The 25,584-nt window shown below is 40.1% G+C and overlaps 1 protein-coding gene across 8 annotated transcripts in view; it reads left to right on the top strand.

Annotated features, from left to right (window-relative positions):
- The window catches only part of LOC143896326 (agrin), a 459,794-nt gene that overhangs the window by 329,321 nt on the left and 104,889 nt on the right, over positions 1 to 25,584 (top strand). For all 8 annotated transcript variants that reach the window (XM_077404119.1, XM_077404120.1, XM_077404116.1 and 5 more), the window contains one exon: positions 25,272 to 25,481. In XM_077404119.1, the coding sequence (XP_077260245.1) occupies positions 25,272 to 25,481 (210 nt within the window). The remainder of the gene's footprint in view (positions 1 to 25,271; positions 25,482 to 25,584) is intronic.

Here is a 25,584-nt window from a genome sequence, read left to right as displayed (position 1 = left end):
ATATATCTCCGATTCTGCAGCATTTATTTAATATTCAAGTATTATCGGGTATGTTTTAGTATTTTATCGATGGCGGATTATTTACAGTAAAAATATGTAAAATGTAAGTTTTTTTGCGATATCATACTCAACGAAAATGTTTTTCTGGATTTTTTTCGAACGTCTTGGTATTATTTATTCACTTCGATATTACTTGCTACGAGAATGAAAACAGCTCTCGAAACGTGACGTTCGATATGCATGACAATCGAAAAGGATTTCCAAGGATAATAAATGAAATTATTTTAAATTTGACACATGTCGTTCCTCGTAAATTTAATTTTATCGATTGGTTGTCCTCGCCTTTGCGAAACCGTTATTCATATTCTATAACTTTAAGTGCACAGGAAACAATTATTTCTCGGTGGTTGACAGCGCTAATAAATTTATCGATAACGTAGAAAATCCGATTATAAATAAATACTCAATATTATTGGAGAAATGTTTTCTCTCACCGAGAGATTCTTTACGAATGAAAGTGTAGGAATCGTGATGGGAGATTAATGCTGTCGATTTAGCGTCACGCGAGAGGCTTTAAAATGAGTTGCCTATCGCGAGCACCATTACGCCCCCCGCATTACTCATCCCGGGTTAAGCGGTGACAAAGCCAAGTTAAAACTTTCAAGCTCGACTTCCCCGGATCCGTAGGTCGCGGTTGCTGGCAGTCTTTTAAACTTTAATTCGTCCAACTTGCTGGCCCAAGTGCTTCCCTATCCTCGAGATCCTTCTCCAGTATCCGGCGAAATATCTCAGAACTAAACGCAAGACGCAGTCGGCAAAAAATCGGCTGGCGAAAGAGACAGACGCGCGCGCCCGCACACACATGCATGCGACGTACGTGAAAGCCGCAGGGAGACAGGACGAGTCCGTATACCTCGAAACGTACTTTATCACTTTCCGTTCTTTTTTTGCCCGTCCATCCCGCGGGATCCCGAGCTGCCATGAATTAACCAGCATTCGATACGCGATTTTTCTGTCGGTCTAGCTCGCCTCGTTCCTGCGCTGCGCGGCGCAGTTCTGCGCGACTCTACGCCTCTACGCGCTGATTCTCGAAACGATCTTTTATTCAGGACAGAGCTGCACGGCGCGCGCCCCATACGTTGTACCGTCTCCTGTTCCGCCGTATACTATATATCGCGATGCTCCTTTCTGAACATCAACGGGCGGAGAAACACTTGAGCGAACCGCACGCCGCGCCGCGCCGTAGCGATACGCAAATGGAATGCGTTACTCCCTGCAAGAGGAGTGTATGTATATCTCAAGAACATGTGCTATGGAAATTACAGCGATAGCGCGCAAGATAATCCCCGCGCCGATGCAAATTCTTCCAACGCAAATGCGCGAACGCGAGAGCGAATAGGAGAGATGTAATACGATCCCGCGGGGATACGCGGGTATCGCTTTGATCTCCAAATTCGTCCAAGAGCCGGCCATCATCGCTGCACCGTGCGTTAACCCTTGATTACCATATCGATTGGTTCGAACTGAACGTTCGATTCAGCGTAACGGACGCGAGGAGAATCGGCCAGTTTAGGAAACGGATGTCTGATAATTTTTTGAGAGTCATAATTTCTCAAACTTCATAATCTTGATTAATGTTCCGCGTCGCTCCGACCACGGGCGACGTGAATCCCCTTTGAGAACGTCATACAAAGACCCCATTTTCCGCGTCATTGTCTTCGTCCTGGCGGACGAACGCCGCTTCAAGTTTCTCGCAGGAGATGATTCAGCCGTTTCGTGAGTTCTACTTAACGTCCTAGCGCACCCTCACACGGGCCGCTCCAATTAATCGCGCCAAAGACGTCGCGGCTAAAAGACCGGACAATGCGGACGCGCAAGGTCATGAAAGCTCAAGTGCCCATCCGGCGTTAAAAGGACGCGCAAAGCTGCAAGGTCGTGAAACCTTCCTTCCGTCTGACTGGCGCACAATGTGAGAGCAGCCCCTCCACCTACGTGTAACGTCCTAAGATTCCACTTCGTTACGCCAAAGTTCGTCTGAAATGTGCAGACGTGTACGCATCGCGAAGTCGAATAGTAAAGTTGAAATGCAATGGTGATCTAGAGGCTTTTTTAAATTTAAAACTAAAAATCTTTAGATTGGACTCTTTTTCTGTTTCAATTTTCAACAATTCGCACGTTTTTAGTTTAATATGGTTAAATCGCTAGAACTTTTTCTAACCAATCAGGAACTCTATAACTCTTTGGGGAAGGGTCAGAACTCCATCAGTTATATCAAAATTCAAAAATTGGGGTTGTGCTAACTTTACAGAGGTACATTCGTACATAATTCATGCTACGAGCTGCGAGCAATTGTGGCATTTATTGTGACGTGTTATTTACAATAATGTCGTTACATCAAACGTAGCGTTATGTTCAGATTGTGGCAGGTAGGATAAAACCGCTACATTCGTCAATCATATTTCTCTTTGACTTTTAACCTTCTAATTTTTACATTCTGCAATAAATTCAACATTTTGTTCCAATAACTTAATAATTAAATAAAAGCCCTTTATTTCTGAAAACTGGACACTGGATTGTATTATATTGTAATGCATCATTATATTTAAAAATTTAATAATATAAAAAAAATAATATTTAAAATAATAGTTCGACGTCCGAATGCAAAGATTTTAATCTTGTAGCAGTGATTAAAAACTCCATACTATAAAATGGTACGTAAATCATTCAGCAACGTATGCAGAACATTAAAAGATTCAAGAAAATGAAGGCGAGATGATAATCTTTTACTTCAAAATTATTAAATTATTGAAAGAGTCATTGCACACACAACACAATTGCTCATATAGATTAAATATAAATCTTTAATTTGGTATTTCTTATGCTAATAATTGGATTTTATTAAAGTATGAAATATAAAAGTATGAATTTAAATCTTTGATTCCCCTACTACGCATTAATTTCAAATTATTCTGTTTCGCAATACATGCTTTTATATCTACGTTTTAGCAACGTGCTTGCGTTTATGATGAAACATACAATTCCGAGCGAATAAAATTCAGTGACGAATTCCAAACGGATGAATCACTATCGCGTGCGAAACTTATATCTCTATGACTGATAATGAGTAGCAAGTAAGTGTACATGGCACGAATATTATTATATTTGCGCACGAATATTGTGTCGCACAAACATCTGTTTTTTCTTGTACTGACTTTTAAATGTCTCTACAACAGTTATTTCGTTATTTTTAAACACATTATTCCCGATGTTACGTGTATTCGGTGTATTATAAAAGCTCTCACGCGATAAAAGATATGCGCTTCATATGCCGGGATGATAAGTTTTGATTTTACTTATCACTTTGCAGATAACTATCGAAAAACTAGACAAATTGACGTATACAAAAATCATACATGTTTCTTTCTTTTCTATTTTTATCAGGCAATGTAGATATTTAAAATTTACATTTGAGACTGCAATCGGGTCAAACTGATCCACGTTACACAGACTCGCAGGTTTATGGCGCATCGCGTTTTTTACTTGAGGAATTTATACGTATCATTTTACTATCGATGTCTTTCCGAATGATCGAATTCCCGATGGAGCAATACGATGAATTACTCGTGATGGACACGAGTTTTTTCGCGTCACGACAAATCGCTCGATGAATTACATGCAGATCTACGTGCAGATTTATGCAACGCACGGCGATTTTAGTTAAGCGAAACGATTTCTGGCAGAATTGGTTTTTGTTCACTTGCGAAAGGAATCTGGGGTGTCAACTTCACATCGCCAAAAGAGAGAGAATGTAAAAAACAATGAAAACTCGTTCCTCAGCAGTACTATCTCCCTCAATTATCGTTAAATTTGCTTTCTCTTTTTCTTTTAATAAGAAGTGAAACGAAAATGACGAGGAATTGAATTAATTTTATTGGCTTAGGCCTTTACCTACCCATAAATCCCTCTCTCTAATCCTTTCTCTTCCGACTCATGTCACACCACCGAAAACATATCCTCATCACCCCTGGTTCTTGTATCTCTGAGGCTTACTTAAGAAGAGATACTGAAGGAAGTTTGCTCGACATACTCGAGACATCTTCTACATTCTTCGCTGATTTCATTAAAATCCAACTTTAATATACATCCAGTTACATAAAAATTCTTTATGGAAATAAAATTGCATTTGAAATTAACTGTATACTCCCCTTTATGAAAGATTTATGATATTACATTTTTTTTTGCTACAAATGTTTTTTTTAAATTATGTAGCGAAGACTCGCATCTTCTTAATAATTTCTTACTGGTACATTTAATTTTCTAATGTATTGATCTGTCGACTTAATAATGGAAAATTTATGAGTTTTTTTTTTTTTATCTATTATGTTCCTGGATATTTTTGATACGCGTGAATTTTTCACCTCGTCGCCACTGTGATGTACTTAGGTGAGAAAAATTCAGAGACATGTTTACGTTTCGGAGGCTTTATTTCAACTGACTCTATATCCGTAATTCGGGGTCCTTTCCCCACAGTCGCTTACATCTAACGTATATAAGTTACATATACTACAAGTTTGGTCAATCGCTAATTAGGATTCACGACGTAATAATATATATATATATAAAATTTCTGTAAGTGAGTTGCTCGGTCCTCAATCATAAATTTTGCTTTCCCTCTTTTTTTTTTACTATGACATTATTTTCTAAACAATCTAAACTATTGGCATTCATGATTTGATTTATTCGTGTCTTTGAATAAACTTATCGGATATCTATATGAGTTCTGATAACAATAAATTTATCGATCGATAAGTTGAGGTCCTGTCGATTACGGTCGAAAGAACTGAAAAGATTTAGTTGACATAATGATCGATCTGGCGGCAGAATCGATTTCCTCTTTTCGATTCTGACGTGATTATCGCAAAACGTTTACCATGCGGGATTTGCGAGAATCGTTTAGCACCGACGTGGCCGACGCTCCGGCAAAAACTGCACTCCGTTGACCCAGATGCGCGTCCGGCGGACAGGGCTTCATTTTAAAGGCCGTAAAAAGCGCCCTTTTTGCAATCCGGTCGATCTCGCCGTGTCCGCGGCGGGCGGAAAAACGCGCGGTATTGCGCGCGTTCGACTTTGATCGCTTGACACCATCGCCGGGTCGACCCACACGAGTACATCGGTCGTTCATCATCGGCTAAAGTTTGATAAAACTTGATCGGGGTCGAGCAACTCCGAGAGTCGAGAAACGTAATGAAGTGAAGTCGACGAAGTAGATAATGATTAATTTAATTATCTCTATCTTTTTCTTTCTTCCTCTCTTTTTCCTTTTTTTTTTACGCGGATTATGATTCTCCAGCAAAGCCGTCGCAAAAATTCGCCGATCGCCGCCGCGCCGGTGACTCTTCAGCATCCCTCAAATTACTTTCTGCCATTGATATCGAGAGCCAGCCCGAGAGTTATGTGGCGGTAGGATTAAGATCTAATTTGAATAACTACGCGACTGGTAACTTTTATGAGAGCCCTAGCCCTATCGGCCTGACAGGAGGAAGCAATTACGTATATTGGAATGTGCGTATATAATGCGTATTAATTAAAAAAGTTCTATTTAGCACGGGTGAATTGGTCTGCAATTTCACGACAGCGAAAAACATAAGACTCACTATGAACATCGCGAGAAATTGTCTGCTATCAAATCACAAAACAAATAGATTAAAAATTTATTTATAATATAATATCGACGGCGTTTTACCTTTAACTGGTGATAAAATACATTCTTGGCAAGGGAGACAAATTGAAATGAACTATAAGCACACGGTATTCTATTACACTAATAACCGTTAGAATTAATTGTCGTCATAATCGAACGACGAACGAGGGTGGTTACGTAACGACGCAACTATTATATCGCTGGTCGTTAGTTAGTAGCGGCTTAGTCGGCCGAAATAACAAATTGTTGCCGATGAAATTTCAACGTTTCATTATCTTAAGTGCTTCGCGCCGACGCCGACGGATGTATCGAGTCCGCGTTTCTGGCATTAATGCCAACTATAATTTTTTGTTGTACACGACGCGTCCAGCCGTGGAGTGGCCGTTCCTTCGCTGCCAGATAAATCAATTGAACGGGGCCGCTATGAACGGGGACAATTACACTTTATTACGAACGATTGGTACCGAGCGCGAAACCCGTTTGTGAAATTCGTGCATTAAATTCTGCAACCTTATAAATGACCGGGCTTTTTTCGCGCTCGAAATACAATATTCATAATATACGCCGCAACGAATCGAGCAATAGCACGATATTAATGATCTTATTTGCGCGAGATCTCGAGAACTGTTTATCAAATCCGGAAACATTGAGCAGCTGGGTCCTTGCCGTTTTCGAACACAAAATTTTTGTGGCACATGCAGGACGCACACGTGCTATTATTATTGTCGCATTACTTTCGTGACGCATTATCTTTCTTTCTGCCGAAAAGAATTACAATGTGAATTGATGCAATCTTATTAATTTATTATTAAATATCTTTTAGTAACAAGAAGAATTAAGAACTTACATTGAAGAGAATTCTGCTTTAGAATTAATAAATAAAACGCGTTTTATCTGTGCCTTTGCACCTGAGAGTTCGCCAGAGTTCTTTAATACATAATACGTAATACCGTGATACGGTATCAGTGCCGTTCGAACGAACGTCTCTGCTTGGTTGGTTGAAAACCGGTAAGCAGGTTTAAAAATCATTACTCTCTAAAGGATTCTACGAATGGCAGTTTGTCGAATCGTACGCGTCTCGGGAGAATTGAAATAGCGAGTGTACCGGAGGGGGTGGGTTTGCCGAGGACGGGAAAGGGAGAGCGAAGGAGCCATTTCACGGAATGAAGATGTATGCGAAGAATCAGGAAGTCGCTGCTTGCCTTCCTGCAGCAGAGGAGGCTAAAGCACTTTCGTCTCCGTAGCGAGCGACGCGGGGAACATTAGATACCCGACGAAGGAAAACCGAAGCGGTGTCAACGACGACGAAATTGCACGTTGATTTATTTATTTTGTCCGTGTTGTGTTTCGCTCTCTCTTCTTTCTTTTCCTCTCTCAGCTGGGAATCGCAGGAAAATTGCGCAACGAGGTGGAATGCGTTAAAAGCGGGTGAAAAATACACGAACGGCGCCCTGTATATACGTATATATTTGAGAGAGTGTCCGTCGACTCCGTAGAGGTAGTGATCTGAGATAAAAACTGTATCTTTATATAATGCCCAGACGATACTTATGGCAATTGCGTTAAACAACACAGAGAGGAAAGATTTAATTAAATATAATTATTTTTGTACAAGTTCCGATGTGATGTACTTAGGTGAGAAGAATTCAGTGTTTATGTTTCGGATGCTTTAGTCTCACTGACTGTATATTCGTGATTCGGGGTTCTTTCTCCACGGTCGCTTACATCTCGTATATAACGTTACATATGTTTGATCTCAAAACGTCGCATATCTCAGCGTTTGATTGAAATACGATGGACAGCTTTCCGATCTCTTCGTTTCCTTCTAGTCTGTGGGCTTTGCAGTGACTGAATTACTGCCGCTGTCTTTCACACCGACCGGGTAAAACATTTCATAAATGATGACTTTTACGCTCTGATGTGAAACGTCGAGCTAAAATTTTTGTAACTTCGACCGCGAATGGCGGATGCGAATACAGAGTCCTAAAATAAAGAAATTTTGCAACAGTGTGATAATGGAGGTGTTCCATAAAAAAACGCGTATTAAAATGCGACACTCGGCATTCGGCTATTGAGCGTGCACAATTTATTTGTAGGTTTTATAGCAAGCTGGTAAAGCTTGCTATAAATTATCTCTATTTCCGTGCGTATTAAATTATATTATTGTTCATGTTCATTATATATCTTCCGACTAGTTAAAGCCGCTAATGAAACGTAAAGCAAATTTTATCGCACGACGAGTTGACGCCATCATTACGACAGCAACTTTTTCAGATATTAATTATAATCTTAATTGAGCAATCTGTTAGCCGATTATGACGAATGCAATGATGTAACAATCAGGTTGGATGAACGAAATCTATGATAATTACTGCGGCGGCGATAATTAATAGACGATAATAAGATAATAAGATAATATTGTCATAAAATAGCTAGTATTAATTTAGATTCAATTAATACATTGTTTAATCACCAATTAGATAGATTTAAAAACGGAGGTGGGGTCCATTAGTGACCATTAGTGACCCGATATAATTCACTGCAATTTCAAATTTGATTGTTCCACGATAAGAATTACCTCGCATACAAAAATAAGTGGCAAGTATAACTCGTTTATAGCCTTAATCTATAAGAATAAGACTTAAATAGAAATTGACGCATGTGGCAGCCGAGCGTTATTCCATAAATATGATCTAAAAAGCCTATCAATATATCAATATATTACGTTAATATTAATAATCTTTTTTTTTTCTTCTACAGCATAACGGGTCTAAAGAGGTCCTTGGCCTCATGGAGAATTCGCCTCCACATCTCGCGGTCACCCGATTTCTGTCTCCGGTTTTTTACTCTCAGGACTTAGAATCCTCTAGGACCGAGCACCACCAGCGGTTTCTTGGTTTTCCCTTAGGTCTAGCGCTGTGTATTTCGCTAAACAGCGCCCTCTTACATGGGTTTAGCTCCTCCATTCTATTTACATGATCTAGCCATCTCAGTCTGCTTAACCTAATGTGTGATTCAATGTCTGCATCCTTGAAGAGTTGGTATAGTTTGTTGTTAGATTTTCTCCTGTACTCGTTTTCACTTATTTTATTTGCTCCAAATATTTTTCTCAGTATTTTCCTTTCGAAAACTCCAAGGTTTGCCATATCAGTCTTTTTTCAGCGTCCAACATTCCGCTCCGTATGTTATAATAGGCCTAATAAGAGTTTTATATATTATTATTTTGGTTGTTCGTGATAATTCTTTAGATCTGAGTAGTGGCGCGAGGCTGAAGTATGCTCTGTTGGCTTTGACCATTCTTCTCTTGATTTCTGCTGCTTCATTGTTGTCTTCTGATATAACTGTGCCTAAGTAAGTGAACTCGCTGACTACTTCGAAAGAATATTGCCCTAATCTTTTTCTTAGCTACCTGAGATCTGGATACTACCATAAATTTAGTTTTGTCTGCGTTAATTTGGAGCCCTACTTTCCTTGTTTCTTCTTCGATTGCCTTGAAAACTTCCCTGACTGCTTTTAGGCTTCTCCCTGCTATGTCGAGGTCGTTCGCATAGCCCAGGATCTGATAGCTATGGTTTAACAGTAGCACGGAGTTATGTTGCACGGAGGGGCGCGGTTTTTTTCATGGCTCTAGTGGACTCGAACCTGGTTCCTCAGATTACGAGTCTGGCGCTCTATTGCTGCTCTGAAACGCTAAATCGCTAAACGCTAAATACAAGGAATGATATTTTTTTGTAATAATAAACTGCATTTATCGGATAAACGCAAAAAGTAGGTCTGTAAATTTTGATTTCTTCATTTTTTTTAATGATGGTAAACTGTTGCTTATGTCACCTCAGTCAAGATGTCGCGTTTACTGTTTGCCGCATTTTACGTTAAGGGCATTATTTATGCAATACACTGCATTGCAACAATGCGTATGCGCGGTTATAAATCGCAGCACGCAGTAAAGGAAATGGAATTAAATTTCGTACGCGAGCGAAGCGTGCCGTTGCCACTGCGCTCGAATGCAGGCAGCGCGAAGAAAACGACAGGGATGGGGAGGTAGCGGTGGTGCTGGCGGGGTGGCGCGGGAAGGCGGGAGGGTTAGAAAACAATGTTGCTGCGGCATGTCGGTGCGGATGCAGCAGTCTCTCGCAGACGTCTCGTATGCGAGCCGTCTGTCCCATCAGTTATCGTCAAAACGCCCTGAAAATGCCTTGAGCCTCTCGCGGGCTGTAATAATTGAAGAGACTTGCGCGGGTGGCAGGAGCGGATGCAAGGCGAAATTGAGACGAGGTAAATTGAGAGCCGCCCTTGGATTAAGGGATGAGGACGACGACGCTCGGCTGCCACATGTGTCTGCGGCAATGTACAGCTATAACTCTTGGTAAATTATTGCAAACGGATACTTGCAACATTACTGCATTGTTCGATGTTCGAAATTATATGAAAAGTATTCTGAGAAGAATATATCTGAGACTCTTGTCTTATCTTAACTGTCAGGCGCGATGATTCTATTCTCAGAGTTTTTGCGTTACAATATCACATAATGTAATTTGTACTTGAAAATAATATGATTTAGAATATATCGCTCAAACTTTTTTGGATTAATTAGTATAATGTCAAGCCTGTCAATAAAATATGGCAGGCAAAGGCGAATATTGGAAAATAGTTCGTGAATTGTGTTGGCGAATTGTTCGCGAACAATGCATGCAAAATATTTGCGATCAGCTCTCGAACATCTGCAAAAATTGAACATGCTGTCTACACCAATATTCTTTTGATTGTACTGGACTTTTAACAAAATGCTTGCAACCGGAGAAATTAAAAATAACAATTGACCGCTAACAATTGATCGTTCAACAATTTGCAAGCTATTCGCAAACAGGTATCCATATAAAAAATAAAACAACCCGCGATCTGTTCGCTAACTATTCGCCAACTTTGGTTGCAAGCACACCTTTTATATGATACAAAAACAAGGTATCAAATTTCCACATAAATTATCGCAATTATAAGCATATCTCAGAGTCTGAAATAAGCTCTAGAGCAGATAAAGCTTTATAACAACCGAGCGATCGAGCGAGAAAGAGAGAAGCAGAAAGGTGGAGCTTCTTGTTCCTTCACCCGGCAAAAGTACAAGGGGGTCGGAAGCTCGTTTAAGACGGCGCGGCGGCGCTTATCATTCATTCTATTTCCGCGCTTTTTCATCTATACGGCTCACCCACCTTCGTCAGCCGTCTCCTCGAAGTGTCTATGATCGGATGAGCTGATTAATGGCGAGTACACAGGATTTTTAGTAAGAACATAAAATATTTATTTTATTTTATTAGTTTCTAAATTTTGTACTTATGTTCGCATCTTTTCAATGAATCAAGATATCCGATTAGCGCTTGAAAGTTTTGACTGCTAATTTTGAAATTATGATAAATTATTCCCTTTCGTCTTAGTATCCAATCTTAATTAAAAACGAATTGCTTTTTCTTCTTTCGGCGACGCGACTCTCATTCGGGGGACGCGTCGCATTCTAACGTTGGTTGCTGCCGGGAGAAGTAATAATACCGGAGAATGCAGTGGTTGCCTCGTTTATCACGCGTATAATTGCGCTCACTTTACGCCCGCTATTCGAATACCGGAATATACGCGTCGGTTCAATGTCGTTATAAATCGTGCTCGTGCTCGGCATCGCGGGGATGGGGATCGCGCGATGGGTGCCCGGAATTAAATTTCGTATAAGGAGCAACGTGTTCCCACTGCGACGGGCGGGAGCGAAGAAGACGAAAACGCTGTCGCGCAGTTTCCGAGAAGGGAACAGAAAACAACGTTCCTGGCACGCGTATATAACTGGGAAACGGTATTCTATAAGATAAATTTTCATGGGCATGGCGGAATAATTGCAAGAGAGAGAGAGAAACAGAAGGAAAGAGAGCTAGAGTGAGATATTCACCGCTCCAAAATTGGCCTGAGAAGATATTGTAAGCTAGGCCTCGACATTAAGAGAAACTAATGTTTAACGGAACATATTAATGCATGTTAAAGTGGAAAAACATTTTGCACAAGAAAGAAGAGTAAACGTAGTCAATTCTTTACTACACAATTCTTCTACTACGTGAAGATTATATTCTTTATCGTAGATATTTAGAGATATATATTTATATAATATTTAAAATATATAAATATATTTGTGTTATACTGAGATAAAAGGTAAAATAATGTTTTATATCCATTAACCAAATCGTATTAAATTTTCTCCTGTATAAAAACAAAAATATCGAAAACGCTAATATCATTATATCGTAATGTTCAATATTTTGTATTGAACATTAAATTAAATCGGTGTTTTGAAATACAAAAAAATTGACTTCACACTTTTATGGTTTATTTTTATTTATTTGGTGCTTAAATTTTCTTTGTTGCCGCAAACGATATTCTCTGAAAACCGAAATTAGCCGAACCGTGGTAGAGCAAACATTAATTGCTGATCGTTTCTCGCCGTGTTTAAATTTGTTGGCCAATTCTGCCTCAACACAAGCCGTTCGTCGAACGCAGATAAATATGCCGATCTAACAGTCGGCGCAATATAAAGGGGTCCAAATTTCGTTCCCTTCAATTTCTCGGTCCTGTCGCTAAAAGCGCTACCGGCGCTAGCGCGTGTGTATAGAGGAAGGCAAACATAGCTACTTGTGAAAGTTAAGTGATCCAGGAAGCTTCTGTACTGGTTTTACGAAGATTTTTCGTTTTCTCGGTAACGTGAGTTCTTGCAATGTTTTTTGTTTCGCAATATATGTTGATATTATTGACATGCTTTTGCAAGCAACGTATTCCGCATATATTCGTTCCGCGTGACAATACGCAAACGAGACATCTCTGTTCCTCTAGTGACTCTAGTCCATTAATGAGGAATAATAGCGGGAAGAACCGTGAGAAGAAAGTCAGCGCGCGCGTCACGTCTCGCCTCTGGGATAAAATGCCGGTTGCGAGTAATTAATCCCAGCTGTGCCAGTTTCGCGGGACGACGAAGACGGATCAGGAGTAGGCGAAGGGGAAGGGGGACTTTAATTGCGCCGCGAATATAACTCTTTTCCGCGAACTCGCCGAAAACTCCTGTCCTCCTTCCTTTTGCTAGCGATATGAACGCATTGCGAACGTCGCGACTAATGATTAATGTCTCGCTTCATTTACCGCGCGATCGGATCGTCGGTATAATTAATTAACCGCGCTCGCCGTGCTGTTCACGCCCGCGTTCCACGGGGCTGCGGCATAACAATATGAAATGCGCGTAAGTAAAGGGGATCCTCTCTTATCGTCGAGACGCGACCTCGCATTAGGTCGACGCTCGGCTTATCGTCGTGTTGTATTGGATCGGCGCCACGGTTAATTTCGTCGGGTGGATCGTCCACGCGAATCTCCGCTCGCAGTACGATTAATTAACCACGCTCGCGCGGGCTCTCACTGTCGACCGAATTTCGCTCGTCATGCCGAGACACGAAATCTTAAGCCGGTTCTACAATATATCGCAAACGATGGCAACTGCTAGTTGAAAAGTGCTATTTCTGATCGCCGATTGCCAGTTGCTGTCGCCAAAAAAGTTGAAAATTTGCCGACTCTCTTTTGACAATCGCAATTGACAAGCGCAACGTGGAAATAACACTTTTCAACTAGCAGTTGCCATCGTTTGCAACGTATTGTAGAAAATACACACGTGAGGATGAGCTTTGTGTAGAGATGCCAACAATGCTTTTACCGCATTTGTGGAAGTAACAAAATGTGATGTGACAGTTCACCGGATGTGCCTACCTGTATCTCGTCGAAAATATTGAATTTTTTGAGGCTTTTTATGGCGTATTTGTTTGGCTTTTGTGGCACGTGAAACCCCGTATTTAACGGAAAGCTGAAAATACGATTACTTGCATTGTAATCTATTTTCGCAAACCGTTTGACTTTTAATAACGCAATTTAAATGGCAATAGCGGATTATTACTATAATCGAGTCATCAAAGCATAAAAGAATATGTTTGCATTGATGCAAAATTAAAATTTATCTTAAAGAATTTAGTCTAAATTTTTCTGATAAACCTGTAGAAAATAAAGTAAACAACGATGAGAGAGAGAGAGAGAGAGAGAGAGAGAAAAAAAATTACATGTTAAACTCTATTAAAATTTACCCCCCATGCGAGTCTAACCTAAAGCTTCCTTTATAATTTTTTCGCCTGTTTATATTTTCACGCGTTGTATATTTTTCGGGCACCGACACAACCCTTCGGTTCGCTCGACCGCTTCTTCTAACCGTAGATATCCCAGAAATGTGGTTAGAGAGGAGCTTCTTTCTTACCTCATACACCGACGCAATCGCCCCGGCGCGCACCGTATTTCACGCAGTTTATAACAGTGGAGCGCGAAATAGCATCTCGCCGCGTTGCTACGGTAAACAGGTCCGCGTGTTAAGTAGTTACCCGCCGTCTATAGTCAGACGCCACGCCGGATTCACAGTGGTGAGGGTCAACAGCCCGGTCGCATACCTAACACTTCGAGGCCCCTCTCGCGCCGCGATTTCGAGCCAGCCGGTGGCGAAAACTTCAGACGTGAATTTCACTCCTTCTCTGTGCCGGATGAGTATATCCGCACAGAGCACTTGAAGTATACAAAAGCTTCGAATTGTCTCGATTATCATTCGAAATTGGAAATTCTTAAAAATCTTAACTATTTACATTTGAAAGTCATGAATGTCTAGGAAATCTTTCTTCAAAATGAAAATTATTGTAAGCAGTTTTGGTTTTATTTATCACTTTGCGGGTAACAATCAACTGCGAATTGACATATACAGAAATTATAATACATGTTTCTTTCTTTTCTAATTTTATTAGGCAATGTAGTTATTTAAATTTCACATTTGAGACTGCGAGACAATCCGGTCAAACTGATCCACGTTACAGACTCGCATTGCAGGTTTTACGCGCTGCGTTTTTTACTTGAGGAATTTATACATATCATTTTACTGTCGATGTCTTTCCGAACGATCGAATTCCCGATGGAGCAATATGATGAATTACTCGTGACGGACACGAGTTTTTTTACGTTACGACAAATTGTCGATCGATAAATGATATGCAGATTTACGTGCAGATTTATGCAACACACGGCAATTTTGGTCGAGCAAAACATTTTCTGGCAAAATTGGGTTTCGTTTACTTGCGAAAGCAATCTGAACTTAATTTCGAATTTTTTTTAGATATACATATATGTACTTATCTATATTTGTATAAGATTTTTTATATCTCTTATTTTATATGAAAAATAATATATAATACGAGAGAAAGAGAGAAATTTAGTGATCTGTGATGATGTTCAATATTTTGTATTGAACATTAAATTAAATCGGTGTTTTAAAATACAACAAAAATTGACCTTAAACTTTTATGGTTTATTTATATTTATTTGATGCTTTTAAATTTTCTTTGTTGCCGAAAACGGCATTTTCTGAAAACCGCAATAATTAGCTGAACCGTGGTAAAACAAACATTAATTACTGATCGTTCTTCGCTGATGTGTTTAAATTTGTTGGCAAATTCTGCCTCAACACAAGCCGTTCGTCGAACGCAGATATATACGCCGATTTAACAATCAGCGCAATGTATCTTATTGACATACATCGTATAAAGAAAAAAAAATTGGAGATGCTTGTGACGGTTTTATATGCGTAACAGACAAATCGATTAGCAAAATAGTATGATTGCTCACAAATAGTTCAAGTTTGAGAATATTTTTCTTAAAAAATATATCATGGTCAAGTTACATATATCTAAAAGAAATTGTAATATTTCTCAATATATTTTCTTAGGTATAAAATATAACAAATTAAGAAATGGGTTGCAGTCTGTTAAACGCCCTGGCGAAGAACAATTATTGCCAAAATAATATAGTTAAAACTAGTAGAACCATTTATTATTTTATTATACATCCTATATTAGATTGCACTTAAACGAGTACTTTTTTTGTCAATGTAGCCATATAACATTTTTGTAATACATGCAAGAATTCAATTCGCGCCATTCCGTACTGGAAATTTATGAAATTCGGAACTCGCGATGAAAACGGATTGGAAGATATTTTTATTGAAAATTCGTGCACGAACTAACCCGTCCAAGTCGCGGATAGCGAACCCGTCACATTTTCCACATTGCGGGAAAATAACCGTGTCCTGTGTCATATCCGGGCCCCGCGCCCTCTCGGTTTTGTTTATAGCGCCAAACCCTCGGAGTGAGGGCTCGTATAAATGGCATTGTCGCCGACCGCCAAAAATCACGCCGACGCGGCGACGCTTCGCGGTGAGCGGCATTGGCTCGCTGTAAACAATAGTCGACGGAAGCGGCGGCGCCATCGGGCCGGATATAATTTCGTTTGAAACGCATCAAGAGTCAGTTGCGTTACACGGTGCCAACCGTGAAACGCGCTTCAGTTTGTTCGCAACAAGCAGTTGTAAAAAATGCGAAGTCGGTACAGTTGAAAATTCCGCTGCGTGATATAAGTATTCTTTGAAATCTATCATCTGATGTAGTATTATTGATTTATTTTATACATAAAATATATTTAACATAGTTAAAAAAAAGAGAGCATTTTTCGAATACAAGATTTTTTATCGAATTTGGGATTAAATGTTCAAAAACTTGACTAGATACTTACTAACTCCACGTTATAATTTATTATTTATATATACATATATTGAAACATATTTTCGTGAATAACCAATGTTTTTCCGATTTTATTTGTATTTTAGGATTTTCTTTAAAGTAGCAAAGCTGCCCCTAAAAGAGACTTTAGACATATAAATAGAAAGAGTACTGAAGTAGAGGAAGAGGAAGAGGAGAGTCTACAACCAAAAGTTATATCTATATTAATTTTTTAAGGGAAATATTAAAATGAATGTTCTCGAACTCTGTATTACGCTAATACTTTATTTCATTATTACTCTGTTTCTGTCAGCGAACCGCTGCCTGGTCTATCGCTGGTAATACATGTTTGAGAATAATTGTTTTAGATTAATTTCCAGACAAGATAGTTTATAGAGAGTTCCTCGGTTAAAGTGTAGTGTGTTAAAGCTAGAGTTAAGCGGAAATTTAGTTCAGAGCTTAATTGTCAAGGTATTTAGGTTGAAAATTAATAAGTGATAGCGGATGATGACTGCCAGATATTTTGCTAAGCAAAATATCCCATATTATTCTATCTTCTACAATATACTCCTTACCGAGTATTTTATATCAGAATTTTGATATTAATATTAAGATATAATAAATGATTTAAGATATTTTTCTAAAAATTATTTTTAAAATATAAGGCTTTGGAATTATTTTTTTGTTACAAATTACAATGTTACGCGGTGCCAAAGTCTTCTTTCGTCACGTCTTCCGCACAAAAGCCTCGGTGAAGGCGTTAAATTACATTATTATGGTAATCAGTCTACTTTTTATTCCCGCTTAAAAATGATTCGCATCCTTAATCCTTTGCAGAGTGCCGCTACATTTAATCGATTTTGCGAAACGTCTCACGGTTAACAATAGACGATAACATTCATACAATGACGATCTTTGAATAAATTGCAAGCAATGGTTGATACTATCACGTCGTATTACCTCGCGTCGTTAATTATTAATTCTGGTTAAGTACCGACCTCTTTCTGTCATCCGGGCCGCGAAGAAAGCGGAAAAGCAGCACGACCATTAAGTCGGCCTAATACAAGAAACGATTGTGAGAGCGAGAGGGATAGAAACCCAACCGATGAAGGGTTTATGATCAGGCGGTTTCTATTTATCGCGGTTGCATCGTGCAAATATAGAACGGTGTCTTTTACTCGAACAAGTTCCGAGCGTTGGTTTTGCCTTAACACGTACGCAACAGAAGTTCGCATTTTGTCTCCCAGCAGAGTCGTCACGAATCACGAACCGACTGTCCAATGGGGAAACGCCAATTACAGCGGAATTACTCAGTAAAAATAATTAGCAGCTGTAGATCTCGTGGGAATGAATAAATTCTTCCGCTTATTCCTCGCTTCCACATTTTGCCGTCTGAACCTTGAAAGGCTCTACAATTTTTTACTTTGCTCCTCATAAATCAAACGTGACGCATCAATATACAATATAATATATAATATATTGATGTTTAATCGGTTTCGTTGAGAAGAAAAGATGCGTCGAAAGAAAAAGCGCATTGTATTAAATTCGGTTTAGTTTGTCGTTCAATGCGTTTAGACTCTTATCTTTCTTTCTCAGCCGTGTCCATCTCCTTTCGACTCATGTAAGCGCAATTAATTTTACGAAGGAGTTCGCTCTCGGGGAAGATGGACCCGCACGGAGAAATCCCGACGGATAATCCGTGCTACGCGCGGTCATTAATATAGACTATATAGAGGACGGGTTGATTCCCGGCGAGAAAATCGCCGAATTCGCCGAGCGCGCCAACCACCCGGCTCGATAGTTTCGTTAACGCTGGCCGCCCGGAAGGGGAAGAAGATTTTCTTCCGCGCGCCCTTCGTCGTATTTCTCCATTTTTCAGCCGTCCCACGTGAAACGGTCGCCGAACGACGTCGTCCGTGTGCCATGACCGAAAGAAAGCGATAAAGAGCCGTTTTTCGCAGCTCGACCCCGATTCTTCTTGCCACCGTTTTAGCATGAACCCGGCTGCGCGAACCAACCGACGAGCCGCGAATTTCCTCGCAGGAAATCGCTTCTCATTAGGGTTTCTTTTTCTATTTTTGCACGCTTTGCCGAAGAAAACATCCTTCGAGACGTTCTTCGGAAAGGTATTTGAACATTTCAGATACTGTGTAACGTATATCCTACTCGTTTTCATCTGAACTATAAAGGCGAATCTTAGGTACACAGAAAAAAAAGAACATTCTCATTTAGTGAGTTGACCTTTAAATCTTGTAATTTTGAAATTGAATTTGTCTTGCTTCGCAGCGGGGTTTGCTTGTATACGCGGCTAGATGTATTTTAAATGCGAGAAAGCAAAAAGCTCGTTACACGCCGCGCTGATGGCGTTGTTGCGAACGTTGTTGCGTCCATTCTCAAGACAGTTTGTTCTGTACACACTCGCATTTTTCATCTCGAGATGCTCTAAAAGAGGGAATTGAGATGCTGCGCGTCGGGGTGGATCAAAGGAATCGGCGTACCTAATTGCTATTTACCCCGAGCAATCCCTCCTTCTCTTCCCCCGTCGTCGCGAGCAAGTCAGTTGCTGTGTTCTTTCTTCCACCGAGTTTGTGAGAACTGATAAGAATTCAACATATATATCTACACTGGAAAAGATACCCGATGTCAAAAGCAATTTTTGGCGAAATATATATTGGACCGATTGGATATTTCGGCCAGGACACTCTGTCGCACTTTCGCGCTCCGATGCCTTTTTTTCACCCGTAAAAACGTCTGTAGAACCGGTCAGTGCGGAATAGCGCGGATGTACGAATTCGTTATAAATAAAAAATGGCGATTATACAAATGTATACGCAACGACGTGATGTGAGTGAGGTTAACCTCATATCGCACGCGCAGAAACGATCGCTTCTCCCATCGATCGGCGCATTTCCATCGTTGCGAGAATTCCGGAGGATCCATCCTCTCCCATTCTGTCTGCCGTAAAGAGGTCGTCCGCGGGACGAGCTTGCCCCGAAGAGACTCGTTACAAGGGATCACGCAACTCCCTCCTCGCCTCGGAATTTTCATATCCAAATAGTACTTGACGTCGAGCGGATGTTTCAACCAAATGTACGGAGGAGAAGGCCCACTCGAGCGCGCGAGCAAACGTTTGAGGAAAATAAAATAACGGGAGGGTAAACGGCCCCCTACGGTTTGCTCGCCCTCTTCGTGAAAATTCTCGCTATTTTTTCAACGTGAATTTGAGCTTCCGCGGCGGAGTAGCTTCTTTCTTTTTCTACTTGGCGCCACCGCGTGCTAAAGAATACATCTTGTGTGTAAGGATATTTGCGTTAGCCGTCTAAGCGACTTGAATAAGTTTTCCCTCCTCCCCGCTATTCAGTAATATACTTTTGTTAGATGTCGATGCAACGCCTGACTGCGAGACAAAGAATGCCACGCGAATGAAAATAAGCAGCGCGAGAGAAATTGAATTTCTAATAATTCTGTCAAGATTTTACGCAACCCGCTTTTTATGTCCTTACTGCCAATTTTGCTCGGACGCGCGATCCGAGGTCATTTTACGCAAAATTATATATATATTTGCCCGGAAAATATCACAGGAGATAGCAGAATGGTGTGTGCACGAAATGCAAGTTGGATCGAGAGAGTGCGTGCGCAGATACGAAGACTTAGAAGTGTATAACAGGGTGCGGAAGACAAAACCAGCTGAACTCGATTTTCCGTCTGTCGTTATACAAACGGGCGTTTCCGACTACAGTTTTCTCGCTGCGCTTGCTTTTTCTCTACGGACGCATCGCGGAACGACGTGAAAATGGAATATTATCCGTATAAACAATTCTAAAAAGAAACGCATTTATCTTTTCGCTTCAATTTATCGCGCGCGCGGATATTCGCAAAGTTTGGAGAATTTAAATGGAAATAATTAAGTAGTCATATCTATGGTTAAAGCAAAATTAAAATCAGCAGAGTAAAATATCGCGAACTTAATTCGCTGGAATCAATTAAAAAAGAAACCTCTCCCGTTTGCCTTTCTCTATACACACGTGTTGGCGCCGATAGCGCTTTTAGAGACAAGACCGAGAAATTGGTGTCTGTGAAGTTGGCATATCATTTTTCAGCAGATCAAAAATAAAAGGGAGTTCTTGTCGCATGCAGTCGAGTTCTATAGTTCCTGATACTTTTTAGTAATAGTTCTATTGATTTTGCCAAAAAAAGTCCATTGAAAAAATTTATCTGCTAGTTTTCAGAAATCTCGGAATTCCGGTTTATCTAAAATATTTTTCGAATAATTCTGAACATACTGAAGCATTTTCTACAGAGTTCTCGACACTAGCAATGTTGTATAATTTATTTTTGAATTAATACCGCCCGAAAGCCGAGTGTTTAGAGAGAATAGGGTGATATGCTGTACGAAATGTCGCGGGTGCGTGTGAAGTTGGCATCTCACTTTAAAATTCGATAGTTCTGATTAGAGTTCCAGCTTCTTTTCGAAGAGTATAGGAATATTAGGTATAGGAGTATTAAGTTAGCATTCCATTTTTTAATTGTCTTTTTTAAAGTGTTAATCGCCGGAACTCTTTTTATAAACATAAAAATACTCTTATACTTTTCGAAAAAAAGCTGGAACTCTAATCTCAGAACTAAAAAATTTTTAAGTATAGGGGTGCGAGCTTTACACATCCGGAGTTGTATTTAACGAATGCCACTTTATTCAGAAATGAGTAATATTATAACGCAAGAACGGATGCTCTGCTTCTTGGGTCGACTCCACGTCTCGCTCAGTGGTTCGGGCACGGGATCGTCCTTTTACGTTCTGATTTCTCTGCTGACTGAAAGGACTCTACCTTCGCTCGGCAATTACATTCTTATATAACGCTCGCAATATCCTAGTTCATTCGTCTTATTCGAATTCGTAAACAGTGGCTAGGTCCAACAATAAGATTTATCACAAACAAACACGACCGAGTCAATAACGGTCAACGCGTCGCCCGTTATCAACGTCTCTCCGCATATATATTAGGTGCTTTCCATATTTACATCAAAACTCAGATAATTCTCACTTGTGACGTCGTTCTATCCTTTTTGGGAATTAATGAATAATAAAGACAGAATGACATCACAAGTGAGCAGAATTGTCTGAGTTTTGATGTAAATGAAAAGCAACTAATATTACAGTATTGTTACTTTTATACTTTACATTAAATTATCGCTTACACGTATTACGTAACGTTAATTCACGGTAAGCACAGCGGAATTAAGCTGATTGAATTTTCACAAAGAGGAAGTTGATGCATGCGCCCGTTGACTCATAAAGTTCGCGATATGTTTTTAAGCATAAATTGCATGCGTGCCACGCGCAACATTGTATTTTACCAAAACCGCGCGTTTACCGTGAATTAATTAAATGATCGTTACAACGTATCCCGATACATAATAATATATATCACGCATTGAAGTAATAATACTTCAAAGGACATGAAAGCTCCCAAATAATGTGGCAGGTCTCAATCCGTTAATTGAAATTATAAATAAATAGCGAGCGCGTTGTTTTATCTGCCAAGCTTTGTGACACGACGTACGCAACAGTATCACAAAGTCGTGCGCTTTTTACATTTTGTATGCGATATCCGGTTGGAACACCTAATAATTAATTATAAATAATTTATCGAGATATGTAACATGTGGAAATAATAATTGCGCAGAAATGAAGGTAATGGAAAACTGGCTTGACACAAAGCTTGTAATATAATGTGTAATAGTAACGTACAGCGTTAGACGATTTCAAAACGAAGATAATGAATTGGAGATTAGCAGTCACAACATATCTCTTGTCGCGGTCAGATCGATCCGCTCCCTCGATTATTGTTTCGATTGTTGTATTATTGTTTTTATCGTCATTTTTGTCTAATAACCTGGGGCTCCTCCGCCGATCAATATTTCTTACGTCTTTTAAAGGCGCCCTTTTTTTTGATGGATTATTTCTCGGATTATTTCCATAAGTGTATATATATATATATATATATATATATATATATATATATACTTATTCATGTATTTAATGTATTACTTACACATTAGTGCTTTTTTCCGTGGATAAATTTTTGAGAGTATAATAACATCAAATGCTACACAACATGCTTTAGGTTGTATTAAATGTAGTATACAACCAGTGATAAAATTATAGAAAGTAATCAAATCTGCAGAATGTACGTCAAAACAATAGTGTAGCTTCAACAAAATATCAAAAGTTTGCAAGCCATTGCTTCCAATTTCAATTAGATGATCATCTGCCTTGCGCTCGCGCGGCATTTTACAATGCGCTTGAAATATTTATACAAGGAAGCGAGAACCATCGCTTTCCGCCACTTGTCTCTACGCTTCGCCATTTTTCTTATTTCGTTCGCATGCTTATTTCTCTTACCTCTCTGCCACTCGCGGCGGAAACGCGTTGCTCGTGCGAAATTTAATTCCGGCACTCTGGTTTCAGCGCCCGGCTACGCCTCCTTCTTCTCTCTCTCTCCCTACGATTTATAATGACACCGAACCAGCGCGGCGCCCGTGTATTCGCATAGTAAGTTTCGGTATTGTTGCGGATACAGCGTGTAATATCACCATGAAATATCGCCCGATCCACAGGGTACTCTATAATATCACCTTCCACCGCAATTACGACGGAATACTTCCGAATGACCGGACGCGGTGTTCTCGCAGTTTGTTTGTGCCGTACAGGGAACTGAGATTAGATTAGAGTGATTAGACCAATTATACGTGTTCTGCGCGAACGAACGGGAATAAAGCGAAGCTGCATATAAACGCGCCTGTGAACTAGGACTAAACAACTAATCTAGTTGCTCGACCGCGAATATACACGTTATGTGGGAGTGTGTCGTGTGTCTCGATAGAAATTATTTTACAAATATTCCACACTATATATACACATATTTCTCCGCTGTGGCCACCGATGGTCACGACGAAAAGAAAAAGAAGAAATAAAGAGACGAGACACAAGGAGAGATCCCATTTGTTTCAATACCGTGGAGCTACGACCGCATCGTTCTCCGCGCAGTCTCGCTTTAACGAAATTTCTGTTTACGGCTTCAATCGCTCGCGCAAATAGACAGACACCGTATCCGCAGAGAGACAACAAAATTCACTTTCGCGCAAACAGGTCCCTCACGAACGCGCTCTTTTGTGGTTTGTGCACACGCAAACGCCGGGATGTAATCGAGCGGAATTGTCCGCCGGTTTCGAGCCGAAAGTTGCTTTCCCAGAGAAGGCTCGTTCCGTAGTTCCTCAAGGCTGGCTGTCGAAGCGCCGAGGTATGAGTGTCACGTGGCAAAGGGGAACGAGTATTTCGTTCACGTGGCCGCAGCGTCACGCAATTTTGTATCCCCGGCCGAGACACCACGCCCGAGCCGTTATCCTTTATTCTTTACCCTCTTTCTTCGCTCCAACTCTATACCTTACTCCACGCCGAACTCGACAGTTCTATCTTTTATCCGTTCTGATCTCATAGATAGTGAACGAAATAAACGAAGATGGAAGATAGATCGATTTGGAAGTGCTATATAAGTATCAACATAACCGTCGGCTTATATCTCGATGATCCTATTTTTTATGGGATTATATAGTTTTATATAAATATTGGAAATTGGAATGGTGCTACAGCCCAATTTAAGCTTTAGCCTTGTGAATTCGAAATTTCTTTTTCAGATGTCTTCTCAACAGTTGAGATTTTTAATGAGATAAGATTTGTTAATTAACTTTATGCTCAACCGCCACTATCTTAAAGGGCCTTACAAATTTAAAATTCGTATTTATGTAAATATATAAGTGATATTTTTAGTAAAATAATAATGGTTTAATAATTTTATAAAAATTATTAAATTGTTTATGACAAAATAATGCGATGTCGTACATGCACTTTTTTAACTCTGATTAATTACATTTCGTAAACACTCAGATGGGATCGTCATCATCACCGTCGTCATTTTCTTTGGAAAAACTCGAAATCAGATATTTCTTGGAATAATCATTACCGTTCACGTGCATGTATATACGATATGTCCAAGGCAATCGAGCGTACGTACCACGGCAGAATAAGATCGACTTCGTTGTCTCTATCAGGACATTGATTTCGCGACATTCATTTCACTTCTCGTCTCACCTCAGGCTTTTTTTTCTCCTCTGCCCATTTCGGATGTCCCTTCCTCACCCCGTTGGGCAACTCGGGCGAGTCGTGGCACTAAGTATGCATAGCCCGATTTTCGGTACCGAGTACGCGCTTAGACTTCACCTCTGCCCCACAGGTCGGTCCGTAACTAGTTGGCACGATGCCATGCATAGAGGCGCGCGCTAATAAGTATACCGGCTTCGGTATCGTTATGTCCGCTAATATTCCAGTGGCTGACAAATGCCGCGATACCCGCCACCGTCAGTATTCACTTGCGTCTCTCTTTTTACCCGCTCGGATATCCTTATTTGTTTCGCATCGATTCGATCCAAAGTAGGTAAAGTATTAAATGTACCAATGCCAGGACACTTATAAGACTTATGTCTGGATACTTTTTTTATTTCAGTTTTTAAATGAGTATAACGCGAATTAAAATCAAAGATAAAAATATAATACAAGAAAAATATTTTTATTTTTGATTCTTTGATTTTAATTCGCGTTATAACTTATTTAAGGACTGAAATGATAAAAATGTTCAGACATAAGTACGTGTCCATCAGGCATTGGTACATTTACCTTAGCCTTTTGCGCGGATTAATACAGAGCACTTTGCATATAATATATATATGATGCAGCAAATGACGATTTTGCTGCAACAGCAGAATTATTTTTCTCCGTGCGTCGATTGAACTGGCTTGAAATGCTTTAAGACATCGGACGTGTCCAACGAGTCGGAAATTAAAGGAACGTGCTTTCTTTCTCATTTCAGAACCTTGCGAGAAGACCTATTGCGCCTGGGGCGCTTCGTGCGTCGTGTCCGAAAAGGGCAAAGGTGTGTGTCAGTGCCCTGCGGAGTGTCCTTCGACTTCCGCTCCTGTCTGCGGCTCCGACGACGTGACCTACACCAATCATTGTCATCTGCGGCAGACCAGCTGTCAAAACAAGAAAAACATCAGGGTGAAGCAGCAGGGTGCATGCGGTGAGTACCTTATCTATAGCTGTACGAAAGCTGCTTCCACTATACGTGCCGATGTATGCAACGCACGGCGATTTTGGTGTAGCGAAACGATTTCTGGCAAAAT

Source organism: Temnothorax americanus, unplaced genomic scaffold (assembly GCF_048541705.1).
Source record: "Temnothorax americanus isolate GAGA-0224 unplaced genomic scaffold, ASM4854170v1 Scaffold18, whole genome shotgun sequence".
NCBI classification, from domain to species: domain Eukaryota; kingdom Metazoa; phylum Arthropoda; class Insecta; order Hymenoptera; family Formicidae; genus Temnothorax; species Temnothorax americanus.
Note: the sequence above shows the minus strand (reverse complement) of the source record. Positions and strands in the feature narration are given on the sequence as shown.